This window comes from Ischnura elegans, chromosome 7, assembly GCF_921293095.1.
Source record: "Ischnura elegans chromosome 7, ioIscEleg1.1, whole genome shotgun sequence".
Lineage (NCBI taxonomy): Eukaryota > Metazoa > Arthropoda > Insecta > Odonata > Coenagrionidae > Ischnura > Ischnura elegans.
Genome location: NC_060252.1, coordinates 37,878,890 through 37,906,791, shown reverse-complemented (window position 1 = coordinate 37,906,791; position 27,902 = coordinate 37,878,890). Strand labels below are relative to the sequence as shown.

General features: G+C 37.4%; 2 protein-coding genes and 1 non-coding gene across 5 annotated transcripts in view; 2 read left to right on the top strand and 1 right to left on the bottom strand.

Annotated features, from left to right (window-relative positions):
- Positions 1-1,878: 1,878 nt before the first annotated feature.
- Positions 1,879-16,443, top strand: LOC124162478 (regulator of telomere elongation helicase 1 homolog). The gene is made up of 13 exons (XM_046539022.1): positions 1,879-2,083; positions 2,187-2,403; positions 2,498-2,699; positions 2,817-3,039; positions 3,118-3,231; positions 5,261-5,701; positions 7,095-7,219; positions 7,698-7,904; positions 11,224-11,386; positions 11,623-11,742; positions 12,114-12,257; positions 12,750-12,998; positions 14,113-16,443. The coding sequence occupies exons 1-13, from the start codon at positions 1,982-1,984 to the stop codon at positions 14,665-14,667; spliced, it is 2,862 nt and encodes a 953-aa protein (XP_046394978.1). The 5' UTR covers positions 1,879-1,981; the 3' UTR covers positions 14,668-16,443.
- A 907-nt stretch (positions 16,444-17,350) lies between these two features.
- LOC124162823 (T-complex protein 11-like protein 1) overlaps positions 17,351-27,902 on the bottom strand; it is a 46,687-nt gene continuing 36,135 nt past the window's right edge. For all 3 annotated transcript variants that reach the window (XM_046539486.1, XM_046539484.1, XM_046539485.1), the window contains 2 exons: positions 26,250-26,416; positions 17,351-18,484 (listed from right to left, as the gene is read on the bottom strand). In XM_046539486.1, coding sequence (XP_046395442.1) covers positions 18,285-18,484; positions 26,250-26,416 — 367 coding nt within the window. In that variant the 3' untranslated portion in view covers positions 17,351-18,284. The remainder of the gene's footprint in view (positions 18,485-26,249; positions 26,417-27,902) is intronic.
- LOC124163115 lies at positions 23,869-24,023 on the top strand. The gene has a single exon (XR_006865723.1). It is a non-coding gene; the product is annotated as a U12 minor spliceosomal RNA (small nuclear RNA).

Genomic DNA, 27,902 nt, shown 5'->3' with positions numbered 1-27,902 from the left:
ATGCGATTTATTGATTGTTAAACATATGTTACGCGTATCAGTTCAAGCCGCCAAAACTCGATATGAAGCTGAGGGGTTAGCAGACTGCCATAAAAGACGTCGAGGAAGGGGTTATAGGATAGAAGAGAAAAATCTGAGCACCCATAGATGGTACATCGTTAATCATCTGAGAAATTATCTTGTTCGGCGTCAAATAAATTTTCTGCGGGCCCAGGGCCCGAAAACAGACTACCAGCTGCCCGAAGAGCCTAAGAGGTTTTATTCGTAGAAAACAAAATGGATCTATCACAAAGAAAAAACTATTTTTTGGTGATGGATCCTTTGAGAACATTTCATTCAGGTGGTATCTGAAATGATGTACGATTCGATGAAAATATTTTTCAGGTGATTATATGCGGTTAATTTTCTATATAAACGCCCCGCGGCAATACACTCTATCTAAATGACGGTATTCGTCTTTTTGGTTTATTTTAAGTAAGAGGAACAATATAAACATTTCCTTAGATGAAAAGTTTATAAACATTTTTTACATATGGCATACGTAACTTCAATATTCATGTGCTATTCTGAACCTCGGAAATCGAAATCTACCTTTCGGCCAGGAGGAAAAATCAAGGAATGGGTAAAATTTAATTTTGAAGAGTTCTTTTGAAATGCGAAGATGTTGTTGTCTCCATAAAAAATACAATGAAATATTTTGCTCGTGACGAGATGAAGAAGACGACCGTTTCGCCGTTTTCATAGTTTTTCGCGTGTTCTTCTTCACTCTTTCGACTGTAGAAGCTAATATTTTACGTTTAAACAATATGTAATGATTTATTGTTGTAGTTGAATCAACAATAAGTAAAACTATATATTACACGACACCAGGGATGCCGACTTACAAAAAATATTGGGGGGGGGCCCAAACCGGGGATCTTGCCCCGGGAAATTTTATAAGTAGTTTTTCAAGCATTTTAGAAGGGTCATATGACCAACATTAGAACCATGATAACTCGAATCTCAATATCTGGACACTCCGGGGAAAATCGACAAGCCTGACAAATTTTTTTCTCAGGCCAATAACGAATTTTTGAGGGGGCTCGGGCCCCATGGAGTCGGCGCCACTGCACGACATCATGGAGCTTCGGCAGAATTTCGCACAAAGGCTTAGAGTTCAGCGTTCTGCCGTTTTTGCGGCGATAGTAGGTTAGAATTGTTATGAATTATCGCACATAATTTCTGTCCTCACAAAGTATAAGTAAAAATAAAACAAGTTGATAAACTACAGTTCCCAAGTCAAACCGAGCGGGAATAAGAGAAATAAATCATAGGAAAACCTTGAACCAAGTTCTCACCGTGTCTCTGCGGTCCTATTATTTGCTGAGAAAGTTTGTTAGGTCACAAAATATAAAATTATTCTCGGGCACAAACACAATAGAATAGAAAAACTTCCAATTTTCGTTAAAAGGCTGAAGAAATGGAGAATAGACCCATTCGCGTTCGTCAAAAATGCATGAAATTAATGTTGCCCGCTAAATTTGAAATTTATTTGATCTTTGCCTTTCTGCCTAGCACCTTGGGCTCCTTAATGAAATTATTTATTTTTTAACTTTTAAAAATATCATCGACAGCTAATCACGCTGTGGAGCGAAATTATATCATACTTATACAGCTTTTTCTGCTCGTGCGAGTTGAGTTAAATAATTTTCTACAACATTAATAATACAATTAAGGTAATAATTATATTACATAACAAAACCGACCAATTTTCGGCAAATAAGATGTTTAGAGTGAGTTTACGGCATTTATTTAGTAAATTTTCATGCCACAGCACCATCCTATGCTTCTTCATATTTACCGCTCATTGAAAATATCGTTATGCAGCTGTTTCCGTCTTCTGTTTTGGAAGGCGGGAGATAAGTTATTGCACTAATGTTGTTTATGTTTCACATTTTGGTTGAAGATATTGTTTACATTTGTCACTATCATTTCTTAAGATATGCCGGAAGTTATTATAAATGGGATTCCAGTTAATTTTCCATTCCAGCCCTATGATGTTCAGGTTGCTTATATGTCCAAAGTTATCGAATGTCTACAGAAGGTAATGTATTTTCATTTCATTGCATTTGGTTCATTGAATAATGCGTATTTAACTTATTCATATGATTTTTAAATACTTTACAAATCTATTTCTAATTCTATAGGGTCAAAACGGAATATTGGAGTCCCCAACGGGGACCGGAAAAACACTTAGTTTACTCTGTTCAGCCTTAGGTTGGGTAATGGTATCCAAAGCAAGATTACAAGCTCAAAGTCTTGGTCTGTTGGAGGGAGAGTTACCCTCTGGCGAGGCATATTTCAGGGATATAAAAAGTGGGCTGTCTGCTGCGGGAAATATTCCAATAGAACCGTATGCATGGGGTGAGTTTCAACCATAGTAATGATCTAACTCACCCTTCATCTGAATCTAGTGGAAAAGGATTTAAGAGTTCACTTGATGATTTTCTTTTTTCAGGAGGAACTCCCAAAGTGATTTACGCATCAAGAACTCACTCGCAGTTGACGCAAGCAATACAGGAATTGAAACGCACAGCCTATGCCCATGTCAGGACTGCTGTTCTTGGGTCGCGAGACCAAATGTGTATTCATCCCCAGGTTTCTCAAGAGACAAGCAATGCTGGCAAAGTCCATATGTGCCATCATTTGGTTTCCACAAGGTTTTATTTCTTGTTTTTGTTGATAATTATTTGATTCTACGGCTTCTCATAGTATTGTGATGAAGACCATTTATGAGTTAGGCTTTTGTGGCAGTGCTTTTTTTATTAATTTAACAGGGCCTGCCATTTTTATAACAATGTGGAATCAAAAAAGGAGGACGTTATCTTCAAAGAAAGTGGGCCGATGGATATTGAAGATTTGGTTAAAGCTGGGCGCAAGTTGCAGTGCTGTCCTTATTACGTTGCTAAAGAGTTAAAACAAAACGCTGACATCGTATTTATGCCATACAATTACATCCTAGATCCTAAATCTCGGAAGGCTAATGGTGTTGAATTGGAGGTATTTAAAAGAATAGAATTTTTATTCTGTTTTCAACATTTGAATTGGTAAACTAATTTTTCAATTATATTTTTTCAGAACAAGATAGTGATACTAGATGAAGCGCACAACATTGAGAAAATGTGTGAAGAGTCAACATCTTTAGTTTTAAGAAGCACAGACATAGCGATGTGCATTGATGAAGTGACTAAGGTAAATTTTCCAATAAAATGCCCCTAAGTGAATATAAATACTTAACTTGATTATCCTTATTTACAGTGATTGTTCTGTAGGGAAACAGATATTTTCATTTTAGTTAACTATTAAATATTTATCTATTAAAGTTATGATGTGTTTAGTTCTTTGCCGAAACTGAATTTCTGTTTAATACTTGCCATGGTACTTAGTCATATTTCATGAAGTATTGTTTCCCATCGCATCAAGTTAATTATTTGCCATCAAAAATTAAGTTGTGATATGTATTGTGTCTTCAATTAATGCAGGTGTCTTCTTTCTTATGGATTTGGGATTTTCTGTGTTTGAATTGAGGTTTGAATGAATTAAATTTTAACTGGAGTGGTTAAATCCTATACTTCAAACGAGTTTTCCTTTCCATTGCCAGTTCAAAACTTGTTTCTTTTTCGAACTAATGTGATCACTAGAATATCACTAGTGATCTAATTCACCTTGCATTTTTTTCCTGTAAGCTTGAACTCAGGCTGATTAAGAGTACTTTCCTGAATCTTTTCCTATTGTTGGCTCTACGTTTGGTAGCCCCATCAATGGAGTAAATAGGCTCCCATATATATCCTTAATTTGGATTTGTTCTAAACTCATATTCTAATATGCAGTGAAACCTCTCATTGACGGACACTAAAGGTCCTGGAAAACGTGTCCGTAAGTTAGAGGTGGCCGTAAGTGGGAGGTGACCTAAAGATAACCTAAGATAATATTTACGCTTAATATAAACCTGCAAATATTATAGTGTGGGAATTTAAGCCAGCTCAATGAAATCCTTTTATTTAAAAATACTCTCAATTTTTGAGAAATTGGTCAGAAAGCCCATGGTGATGGTGTCCGTAAAAGAGTAAAATTGTGACTAAAAAGTGTTTGTACCATAAGTGGGAGAGTACATCTACTGGAGGTTCTATCCTTACATAAATCCATTTCCTTCTGCAGGAGAATCGAATACTAATTCTTAGATCAGAGGTGTTTGTGAACGGAGGTTTCACTGTATTACCTTTTTTTACAGCATCCTAGTGAGTAATTTTCTGCGTTCACCTTTGCAATTTAACCCTAAGGCTGCAGGAACGTTTTTAAATGCGTTGTACGCTGACTGCGGGAAAACGTTTTTTAACGTTTGACCATTGCTCGACTACCCGTAACAGTTTCCCAAAATTTTTATTGCCACCCGAGTAGAGGCCAAGTGCACTTTCCCTCACTGTAGGGATCATTAATGCAGCTTAACTCTCCTCGACCACCCTTCGTGGCAGGGGGTGACTCCCTACGTTTCCTATCACAATGCCCATTTCGTATTGCCTCCTTCCCACTCCATGCTCTTAATATGCCTACAACAAGCCCCCAAATGCAGGCCTATTTTTTGGTAGGAAAGAAAGAAGGGTTATCCCGGATTATAAGGGTTCACTCCTTGTGAAAAACTCTGCCAGGCTAGAGGGAAGAATATTTCTTGGTTCTCTCCTGCGCAGACTGTAGCTAAAATCATGTACTCCCGCTACTTAATGGTTAATACTATATCCATTGCCTTTTTGTAAAGATTTAACCAACTTCTTACTTGAAATAAAGTTTTCATTACCACTTCTTAGTGTTTCCGCACATGTGGCATTTCATTTCTGAATAGATTTGAATTATAATCATATGGAGGCTGAGATACATATCTTAAAGAGTAAAGCACCGAAAACCCTTAACTTGGGAACAGCTTTTATAATGGTGTATCACTTTCTACTTGCTGGGAAAGCAGGTGACCATGTTTTACTCTGCCAGCCAGCTATGGAGTAACTTGAGGTGGGAAAATATTTTAATATGTACTCCTTTGCTACGTTTTAAAGTGTTTTCAGGAATTTTGTTGGTCTAAATCAAGGTGGCAATTTGAAATATTTTTGATCATTTCCTTGGCTGTTATCTCTGTAGGCATAAAAATAAATTTATTGTAGTTTTGTTAAACTCATTCCTAGGCTTTGCTTGTGTACATAACAATGTCTTTTTTCCCCTTACATTCTTTCAGATTATGAAAGACTTTGGTGATCTGTCACAGATGAATGCACAAGTTTTTAATGGAGAGGACACATTGAAAGATTTCACTATGGAAGAACTGTGCATTCTGAAAACACTGTTCCTTGCCTTGGAAGATGCTGTTGATTCAATTGAAGTCAGAAGTGGATCCAAGGATGAAGATCAGAGTGCAACGCATCCGGGTAGCTACATGATCGACCTATTGGGCAAAGTAGGAATTACGATTGAGAAGAAAACTGTGATCCTCGACCTGCTTGAGAAGTTAATCCAGTACCTGACAACATCTTCAATGACTTCTGAAGGAACTAGTGGGAGTGCTCCTTTTCAAAGACGTGGCAATGGATTGCAATCATTCTCAGATCTACTCAAAGTTGTTTTCAGTCGAGAGATGGACTCTGAGAGGCATATAGAAAATGTGAAGCGATGCTACAAGGTAAGCTATTGCTATTAGACTCTGGTCAAGTTATCCTTGCGGGTGAGCTGGTGTGGCTAAAGCAAGTGAGGGTGAGGGGAAGGAAAGTTTTCTGACACGTGAATTTCCCCTTGCCAATCAGCAGATTGCTGCAGTGGCCTAGTGCTTAGGGAATTCAGTTGCTCTCAGACCTCTTCCATGCAAACTCAATGTTGCCAAATGTAGGTAGATGCCCTACATGTCACTGAAAATGTGTGAGTCATGGCTGGCCATTGGTATTTTGGGTGCGGCGCTGACACAATATACCTATTCATTTGGAAGGTATTGAGGATAATCCCTTCACAGAAGTTGATAACATTGCCAACTACCATGCTGAATGCGGCACCATTGGTGAAGGCATACTGAAAGATACAAGGATAGCGCATGAGGTTTGACAACACTGCTCCATGAGCATATTCACCATGATAACATGGAAGAGGTCTGATAGGGACTGAATTTCTGAAGTGCTGGGTCACACCTGCTCTTTACCCTTGCTCTCTCCAAGGTTTCTTGGATAGTTCACTCTTACTTAAACCACTATTTTTTACCGAACATGACCAGGGTAATCATCATCATCAGACGTGAATTCTTATGTATATATCTTATTATTGTTACCTAATAGAGATAGAGATGAATTTTAAAACGGATGCCAGAATAGGGGAAAAGAATGGATAAAGATGTTCGTTTATATGAGTGCTGCCCTGATTTTCAATAATTTTAAGAATTTAAACGAATATTTATTAAACGAATATTCAATATTCACAAGGTCTAATTAGTTAAAAGTAAACTTTTCCAATTATCAATTTTGATTTGTTTTTACTGGGTATGGACGGATCCAGAATTTTTTTCGGATCCAGATTCGGATCGGATCGTTGATTTTCGGATTGGATATTTTCGGATCCAAATGCATTTTCAAATTCCTGACGCTGAGATTCCCCCAATGATTGTTCAATCTCTTGGGAAGAGTCACACTATGTGCCAGTCGTATTTTGCCTTTTTTATTTTCAACGGCTGAAATTCTGCTGCGGAACCTCTGCGAGAGCTTTCAAACAAAATGGTTCATGAGTAGGACAAGAATTGCATGCGTGCCGTATTCAAAGATAGAATCGGAACTCTGTCCACCCTTATGGGGCGTTGCATTCACTGAAGCTATTATTTAAAATTTCGGATCCAGATCCGATGTCGTCCGCGACTTTGAATCCGATGTATCTGATGAAGGGCAATATCCGCGGATATTTGGATCCGAGGTATCCGATCCGACCATCCCTAGTTTTTACCCATTTCTTGTAGTCATCTACCTCAGGTACTTGATATATTAATGCATGTGGAGTTCAGTCCATTTGAGCTTCAATTTCTACCCTTGGCTTTCAAATAGGTCCATGTCACTGTGGAAGATCCCAGAAAAAAGAAGAAAGCAGATTCTTGGGGATCACTTAAGACAGTATCATCGAAAGCTACTGGACGAGTTGTTAATTACTGGTGTTTATCCCCTGGATTTGGGTATGTAATTTTGAATAGTTCTTAATTATTTCTGGTGCCTCACTATATTGTTTAAAATTTTCTAGTAAAACTCATGAAAAATTTCAGAGTTGGAACATTTTTTTTATGTGAGAATCATAATGAGATGGGATTCTATTTTGAAGTGGAATTGGTTTTCTATACAACATTGTGTAATAGGATATACTGCATTTTCTAATCTTGAGATATTTTTCTCTTTGGAAATTTTATAATATTTGTCTTCCCTGCAGCATATGTCTCAGTATCCAAACCTCATAATTTATCTATGTACTTTCCTTCCTTGTTAGCCCTCTAGTTGTCCTCTGCATGCTATTTTAAATTATCCATTGTTTCAGTTATACTCTCAACATTCATTCATAATCAGGATTTATTCATCAATCATAATTCAAGAAATGTTCTGCCCATGAATTACTTTGATTTTTAATACCCCTGTCTTTTAACTTCGTTATTTTTGTCACAGGATGCAGTCCCTTCTCGATCATAAGTTACGATCTCTCATATTGACCAGTGGAACATTGGCTCCTTTGCCACCTCTGATTTCTGAACTTGGAATTCCTGTGAATGTGACCCTGGAAAATCCTCACATCATAAAGCCCCATCAAGTGTGGATGGGAGTCGTCAAAAATGGTCCGGATGGGTTCTCATTGAGTTCTTCATATGCCACGCGGTAAGACAAGTGCCAAAATGCAGGGCAAAAAATCAATTATGTTCAGGATCATAGGCGGATTTAGGGGGGGGGGGGACTTTAGCTGCGTTTAGCACTTTCATTGCTGCATTTGCATTCACGGCATTGTCGCGTTTGTTAAATTTTTAGTTTACCTGCGGCCGTTGATCGTTACCCGATCAATATTTCTGCCTGAAATGGTTTATCTTAAAACCGTGAATTTGACGACATCTAGACCGTGAAAATCTGGAAAAACCGTGAATTTTATATGTTAGTTTAAGTGGGAACCATGCAGTTCGACACCCATTTTCTGGCCTTAAATGTGTCAGTCGTAATTTTTAAGTGCCATAGCATTGTAGAATTTTTACAGCCGTATTAAAACAAGAAATTTTGGGCAAGACAACAGAATCAAAATTTCTAGCACACTTTACTCGAGTAGGATTCAAAAAGACAAAGAATATAATGTCAGGTGACATTAATATTTATTTTTGAGGTCGAAGCAGCTTCTTGGCTTGGATTGAATAATTTTAAATTTAATGTGTGTTAAGTAACCTATTCCTTGTCCTGGTAAATACATAAATATAATGTTATTTAAAAGTACATATTGAAGTAATTTTGGGTGTTTTAAAATCCTTATCTATCGCAGTAATCACGTAAGATTAACCTGGAAGTTTTGTAAAATTTCCCTGGAAACCCGGGAATTAGGCATGAATTTTTCTGCTTTGAATGGCTGGACATCCTGTGTGTAGTTCTTAATTTTTGTTATCCATATGAGTCTCGGCTTTCGGGTGTTCCTCTGCATTGTGTTGTCCATAGGTGACGACAGTTTCTCCAGTCATCCTGCTGGCATCTTCTGTTCACAAGTAGGGATGCATAAATTTAGCCGCCTTATATAGGTACTTTGGGGATCGGAGGTCGGTTCTGATTGGTTGACTCTCAGGTGGGCTATGATTTGTTAACCAGCCAACCATAACCAACCTCCAATCCCCAGAGTACCTATATAAGACGGTCAAATTCATGCATCGCTACTTCTGACCTGAAGATGCCAGCAGGTTAGCTGGAGAAACTGTCTTCACCTATGGACATCTCAATGTGGAGGAATGCCCGAAAGCTGAGACTCGTATGGAGAAATGCCACGGAACCTCAGATTTAACTTTTTTTCATGCATTTCCTCAACATATACGGGGAATAGGGTTTGGTGTGTTAATTAGAGTGTTGTCTTCACACACACCCTGTGGGGACAGGTTCCAATCCTGACTGTAGCAAAGACTTCTCAGTAGAGATGCACCCAATGTATGGAGTGCTTTTCAAGTAGAGCACTCCATGCATTGACTCTTTCATATCTTTCATTAGGCACAGGTTAATGCTGACGCCAGGTTTCTCTCCTCCCTTCCTTTCCCACCCTTTGGGGGTATCCATTAATTATGTGAGATGTCAAGGAGGAGTGGGGGGTCAAGCCAATTCTGACTCAATCTCACATGGGGGAGAGCAGAGGTCCTGGCAACTCGATACCTCCACCAAATTAAATCGGCTGATCCAGTAGCCCAACAATACGAATCCGCTCAGCTGGCAGTGCTGGGAGCATAAACACTCATCTCCTATTCTGCAAGCATGGAGGTGAGGGTTTATTCTCCGGACACTGCCAGCCGAGCAGATTTGTATTGTTTGGCTGCTAGATGAGTGGATTTGTTTTGGTGGGTGATTGTTGAGCGTTTTTGCAGTGGAGGTATTGAAGTATCCCTTATTTCTTATGCAAGAAACAGTGTGAAATTGCGATGTTAGTAATCTTAAAAACTAGTCTTAACTATCGTATTTACTCAGAGAAGCCACACACCCTTTTTCCGGAAATGCCAGGTGAAAAAAGAGGGGTGCATGGCTTACATTAATTCTCCATGTTTTCACATAAGCTGTGCATCATTTTCTCTCAAATTCCTATCGTTTATTTCTCCGGAGTTTAGCATTGGTAAATAATGTCAGAATTACATTTCTGACATTATTTATTTTTAATAATCATGGTATCATAACTTAAATTTATCGATTCACCAATAAATCACAAGTTCCTATATTAGACAGCACCCAAAAAGTGCTAATAAGTTTTTTTGCTCTCGAGCCGGCCGAAAAAATGGGGTTGCGTGGGATGTACGAAGGTCCGGCTTACACGAATAAATACGCTAATCCTAAATTTAAAAAATTAAACAAATTGCTTTTTAGTGAAGCCAACGCAATGAAGCATAGATTAAAATATGTATTTACACTGAATGCTTTTGGGCAATCTCATGTGAGAATAGAGGGAGGAGGTCGAGCTAAATCTCACTAATGGGGCAGTAGGGGTCCAAAAATCGCCAAAATCACCTCACGTAATTGATGGACGCCCCCTTTCCTATGGTCATTCTGTCCACCAGTGCTTAATTTCTAAAAATTGAGGTACTGGAACAAATTCACACTTTTAATCCACTCATGATTTTCAAATATAAGCCCTAAAAGTGCCCCCTGAAACTTCCAATTTTTTAAACTTGTAATATAAGTCACAATGAGGAATCATGTTTTACCAATTATAAAAAAAGGATGACTTTTTTTTGACGTGACTCCATTTTTTCTGAGAGGTGCTGGAATGTCATTCTGGTGCATTCCAGCTGAAATTAAGCAGTGCTGTCCAAGTTATTGTAGCCTCTTTAAAGGCTGTTTTACATGGAATCGCACAATCTGACGTACGTGCGAAGGCACAATCAAAATTGCATCGTGTAAAGGAGTGAATTGCTAGAACACATGCGAGAATGCGTGGATGCGAGATGGCAAAATAGCCCCTGTTCTAATTTCGTTCATGCATTTGCGCAATTCTGCACCATTTTAGAAATTGCATGCAGCTCTAACCTGCGCAATTCCGTGCCCCGTGTAAAACGACCTTAACAATCTTCTGCCATCCTTGACAGGCAATCCACGGTTGTCCTTGGAAAACTTTGCATGTACAGAGGAAGCAATGGGAAAATGCATATTTTTTTGGTAGCTCTGGACATATTATTGTATTGTACCCAGGTGAATATTTTAAACACTCCTGTGTGTTTTTCTAAGCTCACTTACCCGAGAAATGAATTTTTACCGAACTCTTAAAATTACTTAATACTAGTTAGTATAATTGATCAATAATTGTGTATGTGATTGGTGATCACAACTGAATTTTTATTTAACGTTTATGCATTTGCTTGAACACAACTACTAACTGGTCAATACTCAGTTAATCGTAGTAACACTGATATAAATGCTGAATTTGAGGACGGAGCAAACTATATTTCCTATTTCTCAAAAGGCACACTTTCTCTTCCAGGAGTGACCCTAAATATGTTGCATCACTTGGTCAGACCATTGTGAATTTCAGTCGGATTGTCCCTGATGGACTACTAATATTTTTTCCATCATACCCTTTGATGAATGCTTGTAGAGATAGTTGGCAGGAATCTGGAATATGGAGTCGAATTCAAGAGAAAAAGGTATGTCAACTACAACTATCCTGAAGGACATAATGCAATAAAAAAGGTGAAATAATTAACAGCCAGACGTTTTGTGAGTTGCATTAAATGCCTTTTGGGGGCAGGGTGCTCCCTCAGTTCTATGACTCTTGCTGTAACTTGAATGATAGTAGCTGTTTACATAAACCGATTAATAGAATCTGGTGAATATGAATTTTTATTTGGAAATTCAACTTGATATCCATTTTATTTTCTAGCCTATATTTGTTGAACCCCAAGGAAAAGAAGGGTTGAATAGTGCCATGAATGAATATTATGCAAAGATCAAGGATCCTGAATACAGGGGTGCTTGCTTTATGGCTGTTTGCCGAGGAAAGGTATGATCTTGAAAGTACTTATTCCTTAAGGGTGCATCATGTTTTAAATGTAATTTATATTTCTGAAATGTATTGTGTTCCTTTTCATAGTATGTAGCTTTTAAAAAAATTTTGGATCACTTTTCTAACACTTTCTCCTTATGTGTGCCTCCATTGCTGAATATGGTTGGTGATTACTTATGAATTTAGCATAACTTATAACTTATTCGAATGGCACTGAGTTTATGACTGATTCATTACCCTGTTTTGATGCATATACACTAATATGATGTATACATTCATATTGACATGGTATGCATATATAGGTACTAATGAGTATAATTTCAAACTACCTATCAATTGCTCAAATTTTTTTATTGTTATTTGATCAGGTATCTGAAGGATTAGATTTTGCTGATTATAACGGAAGGGGTGTTGTGGTCACTGGTCTCCCTTTCCCTCCATACAAAGATCCTAGAGTTGTCCTAAAAAGATCTTACTTGGATGAAAACAGGAATAACAAGAAGGCTGATGAGGTAAGTTAATTGAAATATCTTAATCCCTTATATATTGTTTTTTTTAAATAAAATTATGTAGATTAAGATACATATTGGTGCAACATTGCTGAATATTCCTCCAACTTATGATTAAATATATGTATGGTGATGGGTTAATACTCTAATAAGAATACGTAGTTGGTTATAAGTGCTAATGATACGTTGTTTTATTCTTATGGAATACCTTATTAACTGAAGAGTTGCTGTGCAATCAACTCTTGTGCTGTAGTATGTGAATGGGTTTTGGGAAGTAGTCTACTTTAGCCAGTGTAGATCTGTGTGCCTCTGTCTCACCTTTTTGTGTGGAATTTTATAACATTCTGTCGGCCTGGAAAATTGTCATTCATGGGTAATGCCATTCATTTTTGTTTTTTACTTGTTATTTCTCCAAGTTAGGCTCTAGTGTACTCATAGATATATTTTGCATAAATGTCATTTTTTCTTTCCATGGACTCTTCTTGTCATCATTAGAAATCATTGTGTCAGTCTGGCCAAGACTGGTATAACCTTGAAGCATCCAGAGCTGTAAATCAGGCTGTGGGACGTGTTATACGTCATGCATCAGACTATGGGGCTATTCTTCTCTGCGATAAACGTTTTGACTCTCCCTCATTTAAGAAGGAGCTCTCGGCATGGCTGCAACCTCATTTCAAGGCTTACTCAAATTTTGGGGAGGTGATTAAAGGTGTGCGAGATTTCTTCCGCCGGGCAGAACAGCTTGTAAGTGAGAATTCTTATTAAATTCTCTTTATGTAAGTTTTTGGTCTTGCATTGTGTACAAATCAATTTGACTATCAAAACAGCATTCCACTTCTATAGTGAATCATTATTTGGTTAAGTTAAAGTTTTCTAAAGTGATATATGGAATCATTAATTAAATGTGCATGCCTGAGGTAGGTAGGCAGATAATATGAAAGTTTTACTGCCATGCATATTCATGAATACCGTATTTCTCTGAATATAGTCCCCCTCTGAATATAGTCCCCCCCCTAATTTTGAGGCTTCAGTTTCGGGAAAAGTTAAAAAAATGCGTTTGAATATTGTCTGCCCCTTTACTTTTACCACGGGCATTTTTGGAAGAAAAGGGGGGACTATATTCAGATATTTATCAACACTGCCGGCAGTGAATGATGTTCCTTTTTATGGGAGAAATGATTATATGCTAATGAAAAAATATTCTTTGGGAAATGTAATAGCGATAATCAAATACAATGTTTGTGGAAGGTTACTCGGAATTTCCTCAAGGTCAGGTTTTCCATCACGGCTGACGTTTCGATTCATGAGTCGTCCATCGAAACATTGGCTGTTACGGAGAACCTGACGGAGTAACCTTCCACGATTATATACACGGAGAAAGGTTGTCTATTTTGTAAGACCCCCCCCACCTAAATCTGCCTATTCTACCCACTGTTCTTTCTGTTACTAAAATCTTCAATCGCAATTAAAAATTGGTTACTATTGCTTATGTCGAGCTAACTGAGGTTTCCTGGCCTCGGGATTTGATATCTTTGATGGACTTCTTATTGGTGCTTTCTGAAATTGTTTCTCTTGTGATCTACGCAAGAGCGGCAAATAGTGCTTCTGAGGGAAAATGTGGAAAAGGAGTGGCATCATTCAGTTACCATTTAATTGCTCATGAAACATTTATCCCTGGAGGTGAATACATGCTGTCAGTAAACTTTCAAAATACTAAGAATTTGGTGAATATGGATTCGAGATACTATTCAAATCCCTCTCTCATGTTGCCGATGTGTTCATATTACTGTACTCACCCTCCAAAAATGTTTTCCTGAATGAATGTCAATGTTTTTTGAAAGACTTTTTCTTCTTCCAGTGTCCGAGCAAATCTGTTAGGGAGGAGAAGCGACAAACTCTGTGTGCAGCTGGTGCATCGTTTGATTTCACTGAATCAAAAATAGTCCAAGGAAGTGCATCAGCTGCTAAGGAAAATGCAGAACCTGTGAATCATACACCCAGTTGGACTCCAGCTGATTATGGACCCAGTTCATCCAATGTTAGTGAGCCAAGCAAGGAAAATAAGAGCTCTTGTTTATTCACAGCTCTTGAAAGTTCATCAAAAGCAATAGACTTTAATGCAGCTGTTGAAACTTCTGCCGCAAAGAGACCTACAAACTGTGATAGCCTAGTTCCTAGTCAGCAAGTGCGGAAAAAACTTAAAATTGTCCCATTAAATTTTAATCTAAAGGAGCCTTCTGGAGATATACTTTCCGATGACTCAAAAAATTGTAGTAAAAGTACAAATAGTGATGATAAAGTTAAATTGGGTGAAAAGAGCAAGACAGAGCCACGGAGTGGGAAAGCAGCTGAAATTGCCACTTATTTGAAACAGGTAAGGACTAGATACATTTTTATTGAAATATTTGGATAACATGCCGTAGCATAGATATTCAGTCAAATTTACCTATATCTAACTTCTCTATCTCAAATGTTCATGAAATGGAAGAAAAACATCCCAAGAATGGTAAATGCTGTTCCATTCATATGTTGTCCTCGACTGGAAATAGCTCTGATTCGAAGATTTACATGGTTCGAAGGCACCTTTTGTTGTTGGTATTTGCCTAAATTTCCCATTGCATAATGTTGAAACCCAGGGGTCTGGCTGCTGATAGACTCCAAATAACCAGATATCGCATGCCCTACAGGCAAAGCTAAAGGACTCTAAGTAGGCCATCACCATCTAACCATATATGTACATGTACGACTCATACCTTAAAGCATATGCTGAGATGCAGGATGTGATCCAGTGTCAAACCAAAATTGAAAAAAAACAGCTATAATGTGCCAAGAAAGTTAAAAATCATTTTTCACTTCTCTGGTGGTCTTTATTTTTTCTAGCCTGGGAAATACGCTAATTTATTTACTTGGTAATCATTCTTTTCATTTATTAATTGCCAAGAATAAATGGTAGGAGAAATTTTATAATTCATATGTCAAAAAATTTATAGGTCATTGCAGTGCCTTTCTTGGTGGTTCACTTAGGCTTACATACAAGGTATATATATATTGTAAAACTTGTTATTAAATTACCTTCATTATGTGGTATTGAACGCATGCTGTTATCAAATTTCTCTCTAATTTTAAGAAACTAATTCCATCAAAATTTCCTACCATAGGAACAAACACTGCAATACCTTACAGAATTCAAATTTTGGAATGGAAGAATAAGATTTTTTTCTGCTGTGATTATTTAAGAATCATTTTTAGAATAGTGTGGTTTATTATACTTTAGTGTTTCTAATGGAGACAACCTAAGCTCTCATGTCATCAATTAAACTAGTAATTAAAATAGCAAAAAGATGTCATTAAACAGAAACAAAAATTTCTAAATGTATTTCTCCATTGTGTAAGCCACCAAAGACAGTCCAAAATGCAGCACTCGAGGCGATAGGCCATTCTTATAGGTCCATTAATGTATTCCCCTCTTTACCCAATATGTGCATAAATTTCACCGTAATCAGTGCCTTATCCATCAGTTATGAATTTATTACGAAGCACTCTTTTTGGACGTCAGGCTCTACAGGGACACAAATAGATATACTACCTCCAAGGTAGAGTATCTATTTGCTTTGTTCACATTATATTCAGGCAATATTATATTCTACATGCTTTTAATAGAAGGAAAACTTCTCATTCAGGGACATGAATGAGAGTTTTTAGAGTAAAGGAAACCACATTAAGGCCTTCAGAGTCTTCAGCACCATCTTCGTAAAGCATATACATTGGTTGCCCTGCCAAATATTATCTCAATTGTGTCTGCTGTTCTAGAATGATGGACTTGTAGATAGACTCTGCTCAATTTTTATATGTTAGTTTAAGATCACTTTTAAATTTGAACTTTTCCAATGAGTATTATTAAAAATATCATTTTTTGCTGATCAGTGTTTATGAGAGAAGGCTTGCTTCCCAATCAAGTTTGATTTAGATTTATGCATAAAAATGCATAAATCTTAATCTAATATACATACATATGCATGAATTTACATGCATAAATGTAAGAAATTCATGGATTTACATTCGTATATGCTTACATACATGCATTAAAATATCCATAGAGTATTCATAAATGTATTACTATGTTTCCAAGTAGGCTTCCGCGGAGATTATGATGATATCTGGTGATTTTTCTGGGTATTCTTCCGCATTTATCCATTTTGTAGGACAATATTTCGCCAGCGTTCCAGTTGGCTTCCTTCAATACTTCAGTGGACCTGAGGAAGCCAACTGGAACGTTGGCGAAATATTGTCCTGCAAAATGGATAAACGCAGAAGAATACCCAGATATCGTATTACTATGATATTTGCTGGTTGGGTGTCATTGTTGCTAAGTTGTTATGAGAGAAAATGTATTTAATATTAGAAATTACACACAATTTATTTACTTAATGTTGGTGTCAAAGTTCTATACAGTGAAACCTCGATATAACGACACCCCACGGTGCACTAATAAACACTCGCTATAGCGAATTGTCGCTTTACCGGAGGTGGAGCAAATAATAGCCAATATACCTGTTGCGAACAGATATTCAGTAACAGGAGTGGTGCGGCGACAGATAAACATCTATCCGATAAACGTAAGCATAAATCCAGACGAAAGGCGATGTTTTTTTGCATCACTAAATTTCCTTACTCAAATAACGACTAACTATTCAAACAATTTATAAGCGCCGCACTGAATAAAAATCATGCAAAGCATTGTTTCGTCAATCATTATATTTATCGAACGACAGTTTACCACATAAATTTGAGATTGAGCACTCCATTAACTTCATTTCTAACAGATCGCTAGCAATTACAGAGGTTAAGGAGTCTTGATGAAAGTCTTCCGGCGGTGAAACCCTCGCTATGGCGAGAGCCACACCAAAAGGGTCTCGTAAAAACGAATTTTTTAACACGCTTATTATAGGGTCAATTGACGGTGCATCGGCTATCTCTCGTTATAGCGAGAGTGTCGCTATAACCCGTACTCGCTTTAACGAGGTTCCACTGTAGTAAAGTTCTAGCGTTAGTTCTAAAGTGTAGTAAATTCTACTAACTTGAAACAATTAATCACCTTCTTTTTACAACAATGTTTTATTTTTATAAATTTGTTGCAACAGACATAAAGTAGCACTATAAATGTTGACATATAAAATACAGATATTCTAACTAGTTGCGTATCACCTAGTATATTAGCCAACAAAATATTAATCAAAATACTTCACTGTTTACCCAGGTGAAGAAGGAATTGGAAACATCAAAATACAAGATGTTTGTTGCAGGTGTCCAGAATTACACAAAGGACCAAGATTACACTAAACTCATTGAGTGTCTCAAGGAAGTCTTCATTCCTGATCCTACATTGCATCACTTGTTTCAAGGTAATTTCCTTCTGGTGAAATTATCAATCAACAATTTTATTTTAAGCCATCAATTTAACATAATTCAATTTCTTCCAGGTTTTCATAGGTTCCTCAAACAGCAACATCGAGAAAGGTTTAACCATGACTGCTGTCAGCTAACAGGGGTATCATGTGAGCCCTGTTAAAATTTTCATACTCGTCAAATATTGTTTACATTATATTTTTTGACCAAATATACAAGTTTTTTCAGACTCCATTTCATTAATTCAACAAATACTAATCCCCAGGTTTGAAAAGTTACTTCAGTCGAATTCTAAGTGAGAAAAACTTCTGCTATTTAAGTTTTCCTTTTCTGTTAGTTCTAAGTTTTAGTATAATATTTGGCAATAGATGAAAAGGTGTGCAAACATTTGGGTTACAAAAGAGTTTTCTGAAAACTTGTTATGAGAGCAAAGCATGCTCAAATGCTTTGGCTTCCCAAATGATAGACTTCATCTCGCAGTAATTACCTCACAGAGGGCTCAAAACCAGTCTTCTATCAGTGGTGAGTAGACTCAAAAGCTCCAGAACACATGAACAAATGCCTCGGAGCATCATTCACCACCATCAACCGGTAAGCTATAACAAGTTACCGACCAATTTTTCCTCACGATTTCTCAGACAATTCAGTGATGATGTTTGCGTAGTATTCTCCAAAGACTGAGCGATTGTGGGAAACTAGCCTGAGGAATGTTCCTGCCATGGATGACATTTCTTCTTGCAAGGATGATAACCCAGGTGGAATCTGAACAGGAGCTGCTGTTTGGGAACTTATCACATGCCCCAGGAACTCATAAATGCGAGATTCTGTGAGGGAGAGAGAAAGTTAAAATTCATTGCAGCTCTTTTAATCCTCATAGATAGTCAAACACACAACAATGCTGTACATGCAAGAATATTGGGATGAAATCAATTCTAAAACAATCCATTTTGGAGGTATTCTAAGGGAAAAAATTGATGTCGATTTATAATATGTATCTATTAGATTAAAAAAAAAATATTTTATGTGCTTTAGTTAATCCACATGTTCTTATGAATGTAATACAACACCAAAAATATAATTTGCAGGCATGTTGATTTATGCTCACAGGAATATTGATCTGGGTTTTGGCAAATATAGAATATTGCCAAATAGTATCCAGAAAACCAATGATCCTAAATTTAATGCACAAAGAAATCGCCTTAAATTTTGTCTGGCATAAATTGAAATTACCAAAAGGTTTTAAAACACCTGGCTGCCCTTTTAGCTAGAACAATAAATCTGGCAGAGAATGGAAATTCGTAAATAAAAATTATTATTGTTATAGTTATTTCCTGATTGATTTCACTACAGAACTATAGTCATGGTACTTACTATGCTGATTCAGGAATCTTTTGCTCATACCACTTATGGAAGATTTGTTATTTTTGTAGAAATGCTTTTGGATCTTTAATTAATCTTAAACGGCAGTCCTCAATTATGATTCAATCCTTTTCAGGTCAAAAATTCACTATCAGAGTCGAGCTACAAGAGCTGTTTCTAATTTAAAGTTGTAGTAAATGGAATGTAAGAGGGACCATCAATCTTTGAGTGTAAGTTTATAGGTGGTCTTCGCTATTTACCCCTAGGCTCCTTGATTTTCAATTGTAAAGGAAATCTGGATATCATACTGATGGTGGCGCATGGAAAGTTGAAATTCATCTCATGGGTTTTAAGTATGATAGATTTTTTCCTTGGTTTGATTTATATCCATTCTGAGATTATTTTCCAACTTCGATTAGTTGTGAAGTTACTCCACCAGATGATATTATTGAGTGCATTCTATTATTTACATACATACTTTGTTGTTAAATATTAATGCACTTTTGCTTCAGTTGGTGGGTACTCCTCGGTGAAAATAAACTTCACTATGGTGGGTAAACCTACACTCAAGTAAGGGTAGTTGGGTGTTACCTTAAGCCTACCCATCACCATGAATAACTCAAGTAAAAATTTCTCCCTTGAAACAGAGCTGATTCTGGGCTGGAACTCCACTGAATGCGCTCAAACTGCCTTGAAACAATCTTGTCACTGCACTGCACTGCCTTGTCCTCAACAAGAAAAAGAGCACTCAACTGAAACTCTGATGCCATTCTCCCTTGCAAGTCCATTGAATTTGAACTGCTTCTCCCTTGCTGCATATGTGCCCCACTGATACTGAACTGGACAATAGGCTCAGGCCAGGCCGAATTTATGACACCACTGCGTCTCTCTTGCCGCATGTCTTTACTGCCTTGCCACAGAGCTGCGGCAGCATTGGGTATCCCCTCTCCCTCATGGATTTGAACTGCTTCTCCCTTGCTGCACATGAGCTCTACTGGCACCGAGCTGGACAGTAGGCTCAAAGGCCAGGCCAACTTAATAACTCCACTGAATCTCTCTTGCCGAATGTCTTAACTGCCCGGCCACAGAGCTGCTGCAGCATTTGGGTATCCCCTCTCCCTCATGAATTTGAACTGCTTCTCCCTTGCTGCACGTGTGCTACCCATCGTAAGGTTTGCCAACATACGGAACCCTGTTTTCAGCGGCAATGTATTTTTTTAAATTTTGCTTTTGGCAACACGTATACCTTTTCCCGCACGTCAAGCTGTCGGTTGCCGTTATTTCTCTCAAGTTGCTAGGAGCGAGGTGAGCGTGGGTTTTAGCATGAAAAGATTGATGGCATAAATATTTTCCCGGTACTTCGACGTTTGTTAACGGCAAGTATTGATCGAAATTAAGGTGAAGGGGAGGAGGTCGGTGGTGGTGACTGCAGTCATAATTGGAGGTAAGCGTTTTAACTTCTCTGATGGCATGTTTATTCCTTCCATGTTTAGCCATGAGAACGTTGACATTGAATTCGTGTTTTAATCCAGGCACGTTTAAGGATTTCAAGCTCCTTTTTCGGGGGTCATAGAGCCTATAACGAATTCTTCTTTCAACGCGTTGGCGACTGCCGTCCACTTTTCCTGCCTCATGGATACCCCGGACGAGGAGGATAATACACCGACCGGTCATCAATGCCTCAGATGCCGCGCCGTCCGTTAGTCATCCTGCGGAGGACCGGACTCAGTGAGCTCGAGCGGGCTTTCGAAGAAATAAGGAATGCGGGCATGTTTCGCTATAGTGCAATGTATATTTACTGCTTATACTTATTAGTTACTGCTGAATGTTTTGGAATCTTACGTGGTTTTCGTTTGGAGTTCACACATAACCTAAGTAACGAGTCATCGCTTCGTTTTTCATTTAACTATGATGCAAAGCGCATGCTTCCTCAGTGATAATTTAAGTTTTGCTTTCTATAATTTGAATGGTTCACATTAATGCACCATATAACTAATAAGCCAAGTAAAGGAGAGTTTTTCATGTGCAATTTCGCTAATTTGATTTTGAGTTAAGTCGTTTGTGACTCTCATCAGTCATGTTTCTTCTCTTTTTCAGGAGCATCTAACTTCCATGACTTCTTTCATTTGGAATATTTATGTATGTGCTTTTAACAATTATTAATTTATTGATGTATTTTCATGTTCTAATAAATTGTGTCTTGAAAAATGTTGTGGTCATTGCAGTTATAATAACTATTGTTGATCGCAATCACCTATCCACCCTTTATCTCTTATCATGCATGCAAAATTGTGGGAGAAATCTGTTATGTGATCATCCACTGTTGGCTGAGTTGCGCAAGTTGTTAATTGACTGTGTTTCGTATGATTTGACAAGGGAATTTTAATGGATTGGGTAGGGGAAATGTATTCAGCCAAACAAGGGAGTTTCAGCCTGGCATACAAGGGAGTTTCAGCCTAGCTAGCCAATGGAGTTTCAGTCTAGCTGGCCAAGGGAGTTTCAGTCTAGCTGGTAGCCAAGGGAGTTTCAGTCTAGTTTGTGGCCAAGGGAGTTTCAGTGTAGCTAGCCAAGGGAGTTTCAGTTTAGTCAGCCAAGGGAGTTTCATTGGAGTAGCTGGAGTTCTCAATTGCACTGCTACTGCACTGCCATCCCTCTCCCAAACTCCACTGGTTTGTTTCAATTTCAATGCAGTTTCAGCATAGAAGCAAGGCAGTGAGTTTCAAGGTAGTTTCAGCCCAGTTTCAGTCAAGTTGCAAGGGAGAAATTTTTACTTGAGTAAGGATTATCAGAGTTTGTTTTAGAGCATCAGAGGATAGGCCCAATTATCCATGGAAAGTAAAAGAAGGGAAAAGGGCTACCCTCCAAGGAGTGAAGAGGAATGGTAGGCAAAGATTGCTTATTCAATGGCTCAGATCATTCCCTTCCCCAGAAAATCTGCTGAATAAACCCTCAAAAATGTATGACTTATCCTGCCCTCCCAAAGCTTTTTAGGTTGATGGGTTAATATTTATGGTGGGTGCTACCCTTCATTCATTTTTATATACATTATTTAAGTAATTAATTGAATTGATTTTAGTTATGTAACACTCCTAGCACAGTTGTAGGAGCACCCTATGGTGCACTTAGTGCCATCCACAGCGTGAGCACGTTTTGCTGTGGTTATTTTGCATGGAGTGTAAATGAAAGGTTAAAAAAGTATGAAAAGAGCTATCAGTGGCTAGAATTGCCAGAAAATACAAAAAAAATTAATGGATAAAAATTAAGAGTTTATCTTCTTAATTTTGCTAATTGTTTTTTTCCTGACTACCTTCTAATTCTTCAGGGGGCCGAAGGGGGTTAAAATTAAAACAAATGGATGGAACAAAGCCTTACATTATCATGTTGGGAATGATTCTGTTGCTTTGAATGAAGTAGGAGGGCTAAAGAACACCCTATCAAGTATTGAAATTCATATAATCAATTGTGTTATTTCAAAAAGTAAAGAAAGGAGACTGGCAATTTTGTGGCTGCATTAATGTGATGATAGCCCCTTATCCTCGTGAAATTGATCGATTTGGCTTCCACTTGGCAAAAATTCATGCTGAATGTTTCATTCACCCCTCATCCCTACTTGCCTTCGGTTTTTATGTAACCACCTCAACTGCATGTACGTATTTCTTGCATAGGTAATGTGACCCTCAGAGGGAGGACACTTCATTTTTTTTGCTATTACGTAAGTTGTCTTGCACCCTGCTTATGCATAAAGACATGCATATTAAAAAATCATAATAGTAAATTTTTACCAGGAGTAAATATATTGTAATTAATATTACGGTTTATTTTACTTATTAGAGAAATTATGGTAGCCCTCTCCCTAGGTGATTCAGCCTGAATGTAATGGTAAATGTGGGGCTAATTTTCTCTCTTTCTAGCTTTAAATATTAAAATGGGAGAAAGTTATTTTCCTCTCAGGAAAATTTAATTTAAAATTCGCAGCATGACATTGCTCACGAACATTTCCTATGATTTATTTCACCATCATTATGAAGAATCATGAACACATTGTTCCATGAAACTATATCTCAATCTTTCCACTTGAGGATATTATGGTCCAAGGCTTTTAAACTCTTGCTAAAAGTTATAGCTATAGTTAGAAAATGAAAAAATAAATTATTAGTATTAACTATTTGCAAAGTTAGCACGAATTAAATTTAAACTAATTATGGTAAAAAGAGGATATAGCATTAGCATTTATTTTTTTAATGACTAGTGAAACCCAAACTAAATGTCTAATTTAATGAAAATTTTATTTTCATTTCGCTAGAATAACGCTTAGATTACAGGAACGTCGATTTTGATCTATTTCGCAAAAAAACGTGCAAACACTACAAGCCAAAAAATATACGTGGTCCTTAAAATTAAAAACGAAACAATTAGATTTGGCGCAACTATGTTCGATACGCCCGTTTACTGCTAATATGGGCCAAATTTAAGTAAATAAAAGATTGCGACGGGAAAATAATTGGCAATTGCGACAATATAAATGAAAAGACGCGCCGCGCGACTTGAAATGAGCGCCCTGTTCGTTGCAGGAATGGATGTTCAACGTACTTGCAACTTTCACCGCCAGATGTCACATGTAACTCACAGGCAAATAAACTCGCTAATAAACTCTTTTTTACCTTCTTAACGCCAGGAAAACTCTTAAAGTATGCATTATTAACAGGTGACCAATAAATTTGTACTTTAATAAGTCCAAAATCCGATTCTATAAACAAACATACTGTTAATATTACTGGAACACCTTACTCGGCGCGAGTAGCATGATTGCATGCACCATACAGAATTGTAAACTTTCGTCATTACAATCGTGCCTTAAACTAATGAGTAAGGAAAATACAGAGCTTTGGTGACGCTTGGCTCAGGCTAGCAAAGTCCCTAGCACTTTAAATTTTTGAAGAGGCACAGGTCGTCCCTTCGAGTAGCTGTCTACTTTACAGCTGCTTGGGTGAAGCGATCTGCCTCAATAATCACTACCACTACTTGCGGAAAGCACATCGAGTGCGAAGCGAAGTTGCATGAACCAGTACAGTAATAATATTCTTCACTGAGCCTATGAGGTAAAATGAGAATTAGACCCAGTAAAACTTTCTAATAGTGCCTATAAGTTCTCGTTTCTATGAACAAATATGGCAAATACCTGCGGAACTATAGATTTTTATTAATAATTTGATTTTATGAAATCACATTGAATAGACGCAAAATCGCGTTGAAATAATGATAGATATTCAATTTTAAAATATGAAATTATTAAGGAAACTTTTTATCATAAATTAGCTCTAATTTATATATTTTAAATTTTAGGTAGAGATTTTTCTCAACAATTTCCTAACAAAGAAAATATGAGAAGACCAAAAACTTAGGAAGACTTCGCATAAAAATATCTAAATAATAATATTTCAAAGGTATGAGTGAGAAAATCACCGCCCAAAATCTGCTACTATCCTTTCATCTATACATAACGCTTTCCCAACACTCAACTCATTGCAAATTCTTTCACCTGCCAAATGCCCGACGGCTTAGGTAAACAACCAAAACAGCACCAATCAAGAGCTCTCTTTTCTACAATGTGTAATATCTTCACTTTTTGGGATAGGGAAGTGTTGGATTGGGATAGCTAAGTGATACTCATTCTGAATATGTAAACTGCCACTCTAATAACAAAACATTTTTAAGATCTCACATATGGGAGTATAGTTGAAGGGAGATTTTAAATCGAAACCTCTAAAATTGCCAATCCATAGCATCCATATTGGTTCCTACTCCCACATCAGCTTTCTCCACAGTTTTTACACCTTTTTAGCTGTGGCAGATACATATGGGGGGTTCATAGAGGGCATGCACCCCCCCTATAGTGGGGCTGCCTGCATTGCCAAACATTGCAGAACCACAATTGCAATTTTTTCAGATCATATGATGGCATTGTCTTGCATATATGTATAATCAGTTTAAATAAAACTTTCATAAACTTTGCATGTGGCTTGATTATTTTTTTATAACGATAAAATAAAAGTAAAGGTAGCATCAAGATATCTTTTGCACCCTCCCTTTGAGTTTTTTCTACACCTGCCACTGCTTTGTAGGCTTCAGAGTCCTGCTGCATGTATGTACACCTGTGCTTTGGGCTAGACCACTCACTACCATCGCAGGTGGCATCATAAGGAGACTACACTTGAGTTGCACTTTGACGTGAATTTGTCCCCACTCCCTTTCTTTCTCTGAAACTAGCATGTTCTCCAGGATTGCTTTTCGCCACCTTTTCTCTTCTCCCATGACTGCCACTTATTTCCCAAGATTTACATCTTTGTACATTTGAGGAATGGGTCATCCCATGACATATATGGATAGATGCGTCTATATATGAGATATTTTTATAATTTGCAAATTCATGAATATGCGGTCTTGTAAAATTTTTGATTGTGCCATGGCATTGATATTGCAATCAATTTTTTACATTTAAATTCTTCATCATCTAATTGATTTTTCTGGAATTAAATTGTATTAGGAAGAAAACGAACGTGAAAGACTGTAACGAAAAGCAATGCCGAAGTCACAAACATTTTAATAATGAAAGAAACTCACTCACATGTGATTAAAATTCGTGGAAAAGTGCAACAGTATTTCTATATGGACATAACTTCCACTATATCAAACCCAAATCTGTTGATATTAGATTACAGCAAGAAATGCTCAAGAGCCTTCGCCATGAAGCACGCAGCCTAATGCCATGATCTGTTCAAATTTTGTAGCTGTTTTAAAATACCTTAACTCTCTCGCTAGGCAAAAGTATTATGTGGGACAAACAGACCAGGCAGGGATGTGGGGAGCTTAAAGCGGTGCCCCACTTAGCAAGGCCATGCAATGAATTCATTATCTCTGAAAGGGCTAAGCCCATCACTTTTACACTTCAAATAGCTCAAGATTAAATTTGGCCGATCGGAAATTAGAAAAATATGGGTCTATTCATTTTGCAATCTCTAACATGTCTGTCAATGAAAAAATTAGAGAAAAACACCATTAGAGAAAATTTTTGTTCCCTCATAGAAGTGTCCGTACTTTTTTCCCTTTTTTGCTTTGTGAGTTGATTGAATTGTTGTGATTTGAATTGGCTATTCCCAAATTTTTCTTTAATTGAGCAATTATATCTTGAAGTAGAATGAGTATAATATGCAACCGTATATTTGGACTTACTGACTAACTGCCGGATTCGATGATCTGGATTGGAAACTTCCAGTATTTGCCCAGTCATAAGTGATTCCACCTCACTGTCCAGCTGCTTGATTCCATTTTGCTTCAAAGCGTCACTAACTTCTTTCTTGACTTGGTCAGCAATATTTGGTAGTATTTTCTCCAGGTCTCTGAAATAATTTAACAATATTGACAAATTCTACATTTTTTAGGCATTGGACATTAGATACATAAATGTTTTAAATATTATTCTAATGAGTTAATGGACTTAAACTTTTCATTTAATAAAATAAAAAAAATCTCTCTGAGAATATATGTTATGTGCACAGCAAATGGTTCTATCTTGACTAATACTCATATCCTCCTCAAACTCTTTGACACAGCATAGTAGGTGCAGTATTTTGTTATTAACCTTTTCCCTACTAAAGACGTAAACATACGTGTGGACGTTTCTTGACCAGGGAGACGAAAGCCGTATATTTTCGTCCGAGATTTTCTTACACTAGTTAACGAATATATATATATATGCTTCCTAGCTCTCCCCCTTTTATGACGGTCGCGAGTGTACAACGTCTTTGTTTCGGGACCCAACACTTCGGGGTTTAGGCTTTACCCTCAGAGTCCGGGAGCAGGTACCCTGACCCCTCGTCTTTTATCACCCCTCTTAGCGGTAAGGGTCATGCAATTGTTTATCCAGTCAGTTTTCGAAATAAATATTTGTTCTTTTCTCAAGAAATATAAACTAAGAATTGAATTCTTTGTCTTTTAAGCTGCGTTTACAATTTTTAAATGAAATTCTACGATAAATATTAACTTATATCTCGAGTTCTGTATAAACATCAACATGGAAGTTGTTGCTGCATGTAAGGTGTTAATATTGACCTTAGAACTTCGTTTAAAATTTTACAATGCTCAGAAAAAAATGAGGAATTCAATTCAAAGTCTGCAATTTATTTTAAAGAAAATTAATTCCCCTTTGTCATTTGTTCCTTAGAGCAAATCCGCGAGGTGCGTGTGTGAGTTTCACGTTTGTATTTTCAGTTAGTGTCTTATCTTGCCATTACCTCCCGTGTTAGCATTATTACTTCTCACTCCCATCTGCCCATCAAAGAGTACGGCCTTGGGGAATTAATTTTCTTTAAACTGTTTAACGGCCGTAGTTCGTTCAATCCCTTATATCTGCAATTTATGTGCAAGCAACAATTACCCATGTGCTAAATACATAAGTTGACCGCAAACCAATGCCGCAGGTAGGGTCGTACACCTGGGAAGGAGGGAGCACAACTACTCTCGGAGTCCGAGATAATGCAGAGTCCCAGCGGGGAAGGGTCGAAAAAGGTTCCGCAAGACCCTTCTTAACGAATGTCCTCCAAAAATACTCCGTACCATGAGAAAGAAGAGTCTCTTGGGGCTCAGTACAGCAGTCATGCTAAGGCGAAAACTCCGCCGTCTCGAAAGGATTAAACATTAGCCACAAAACAATGCATCTCCAGATTTATTACTATTCTAAATCAGGCTAAATTAGCATGAGCACATCTGTCAAGAGAACACATTCATAACTATAAAAATTTTTAAATATCTTGGAGACTAAGCGATCAGCTTATTATTTATGAAGGTGAAAGAGAAGATCGTTCATTTTTCACTTCGGTTGTAATA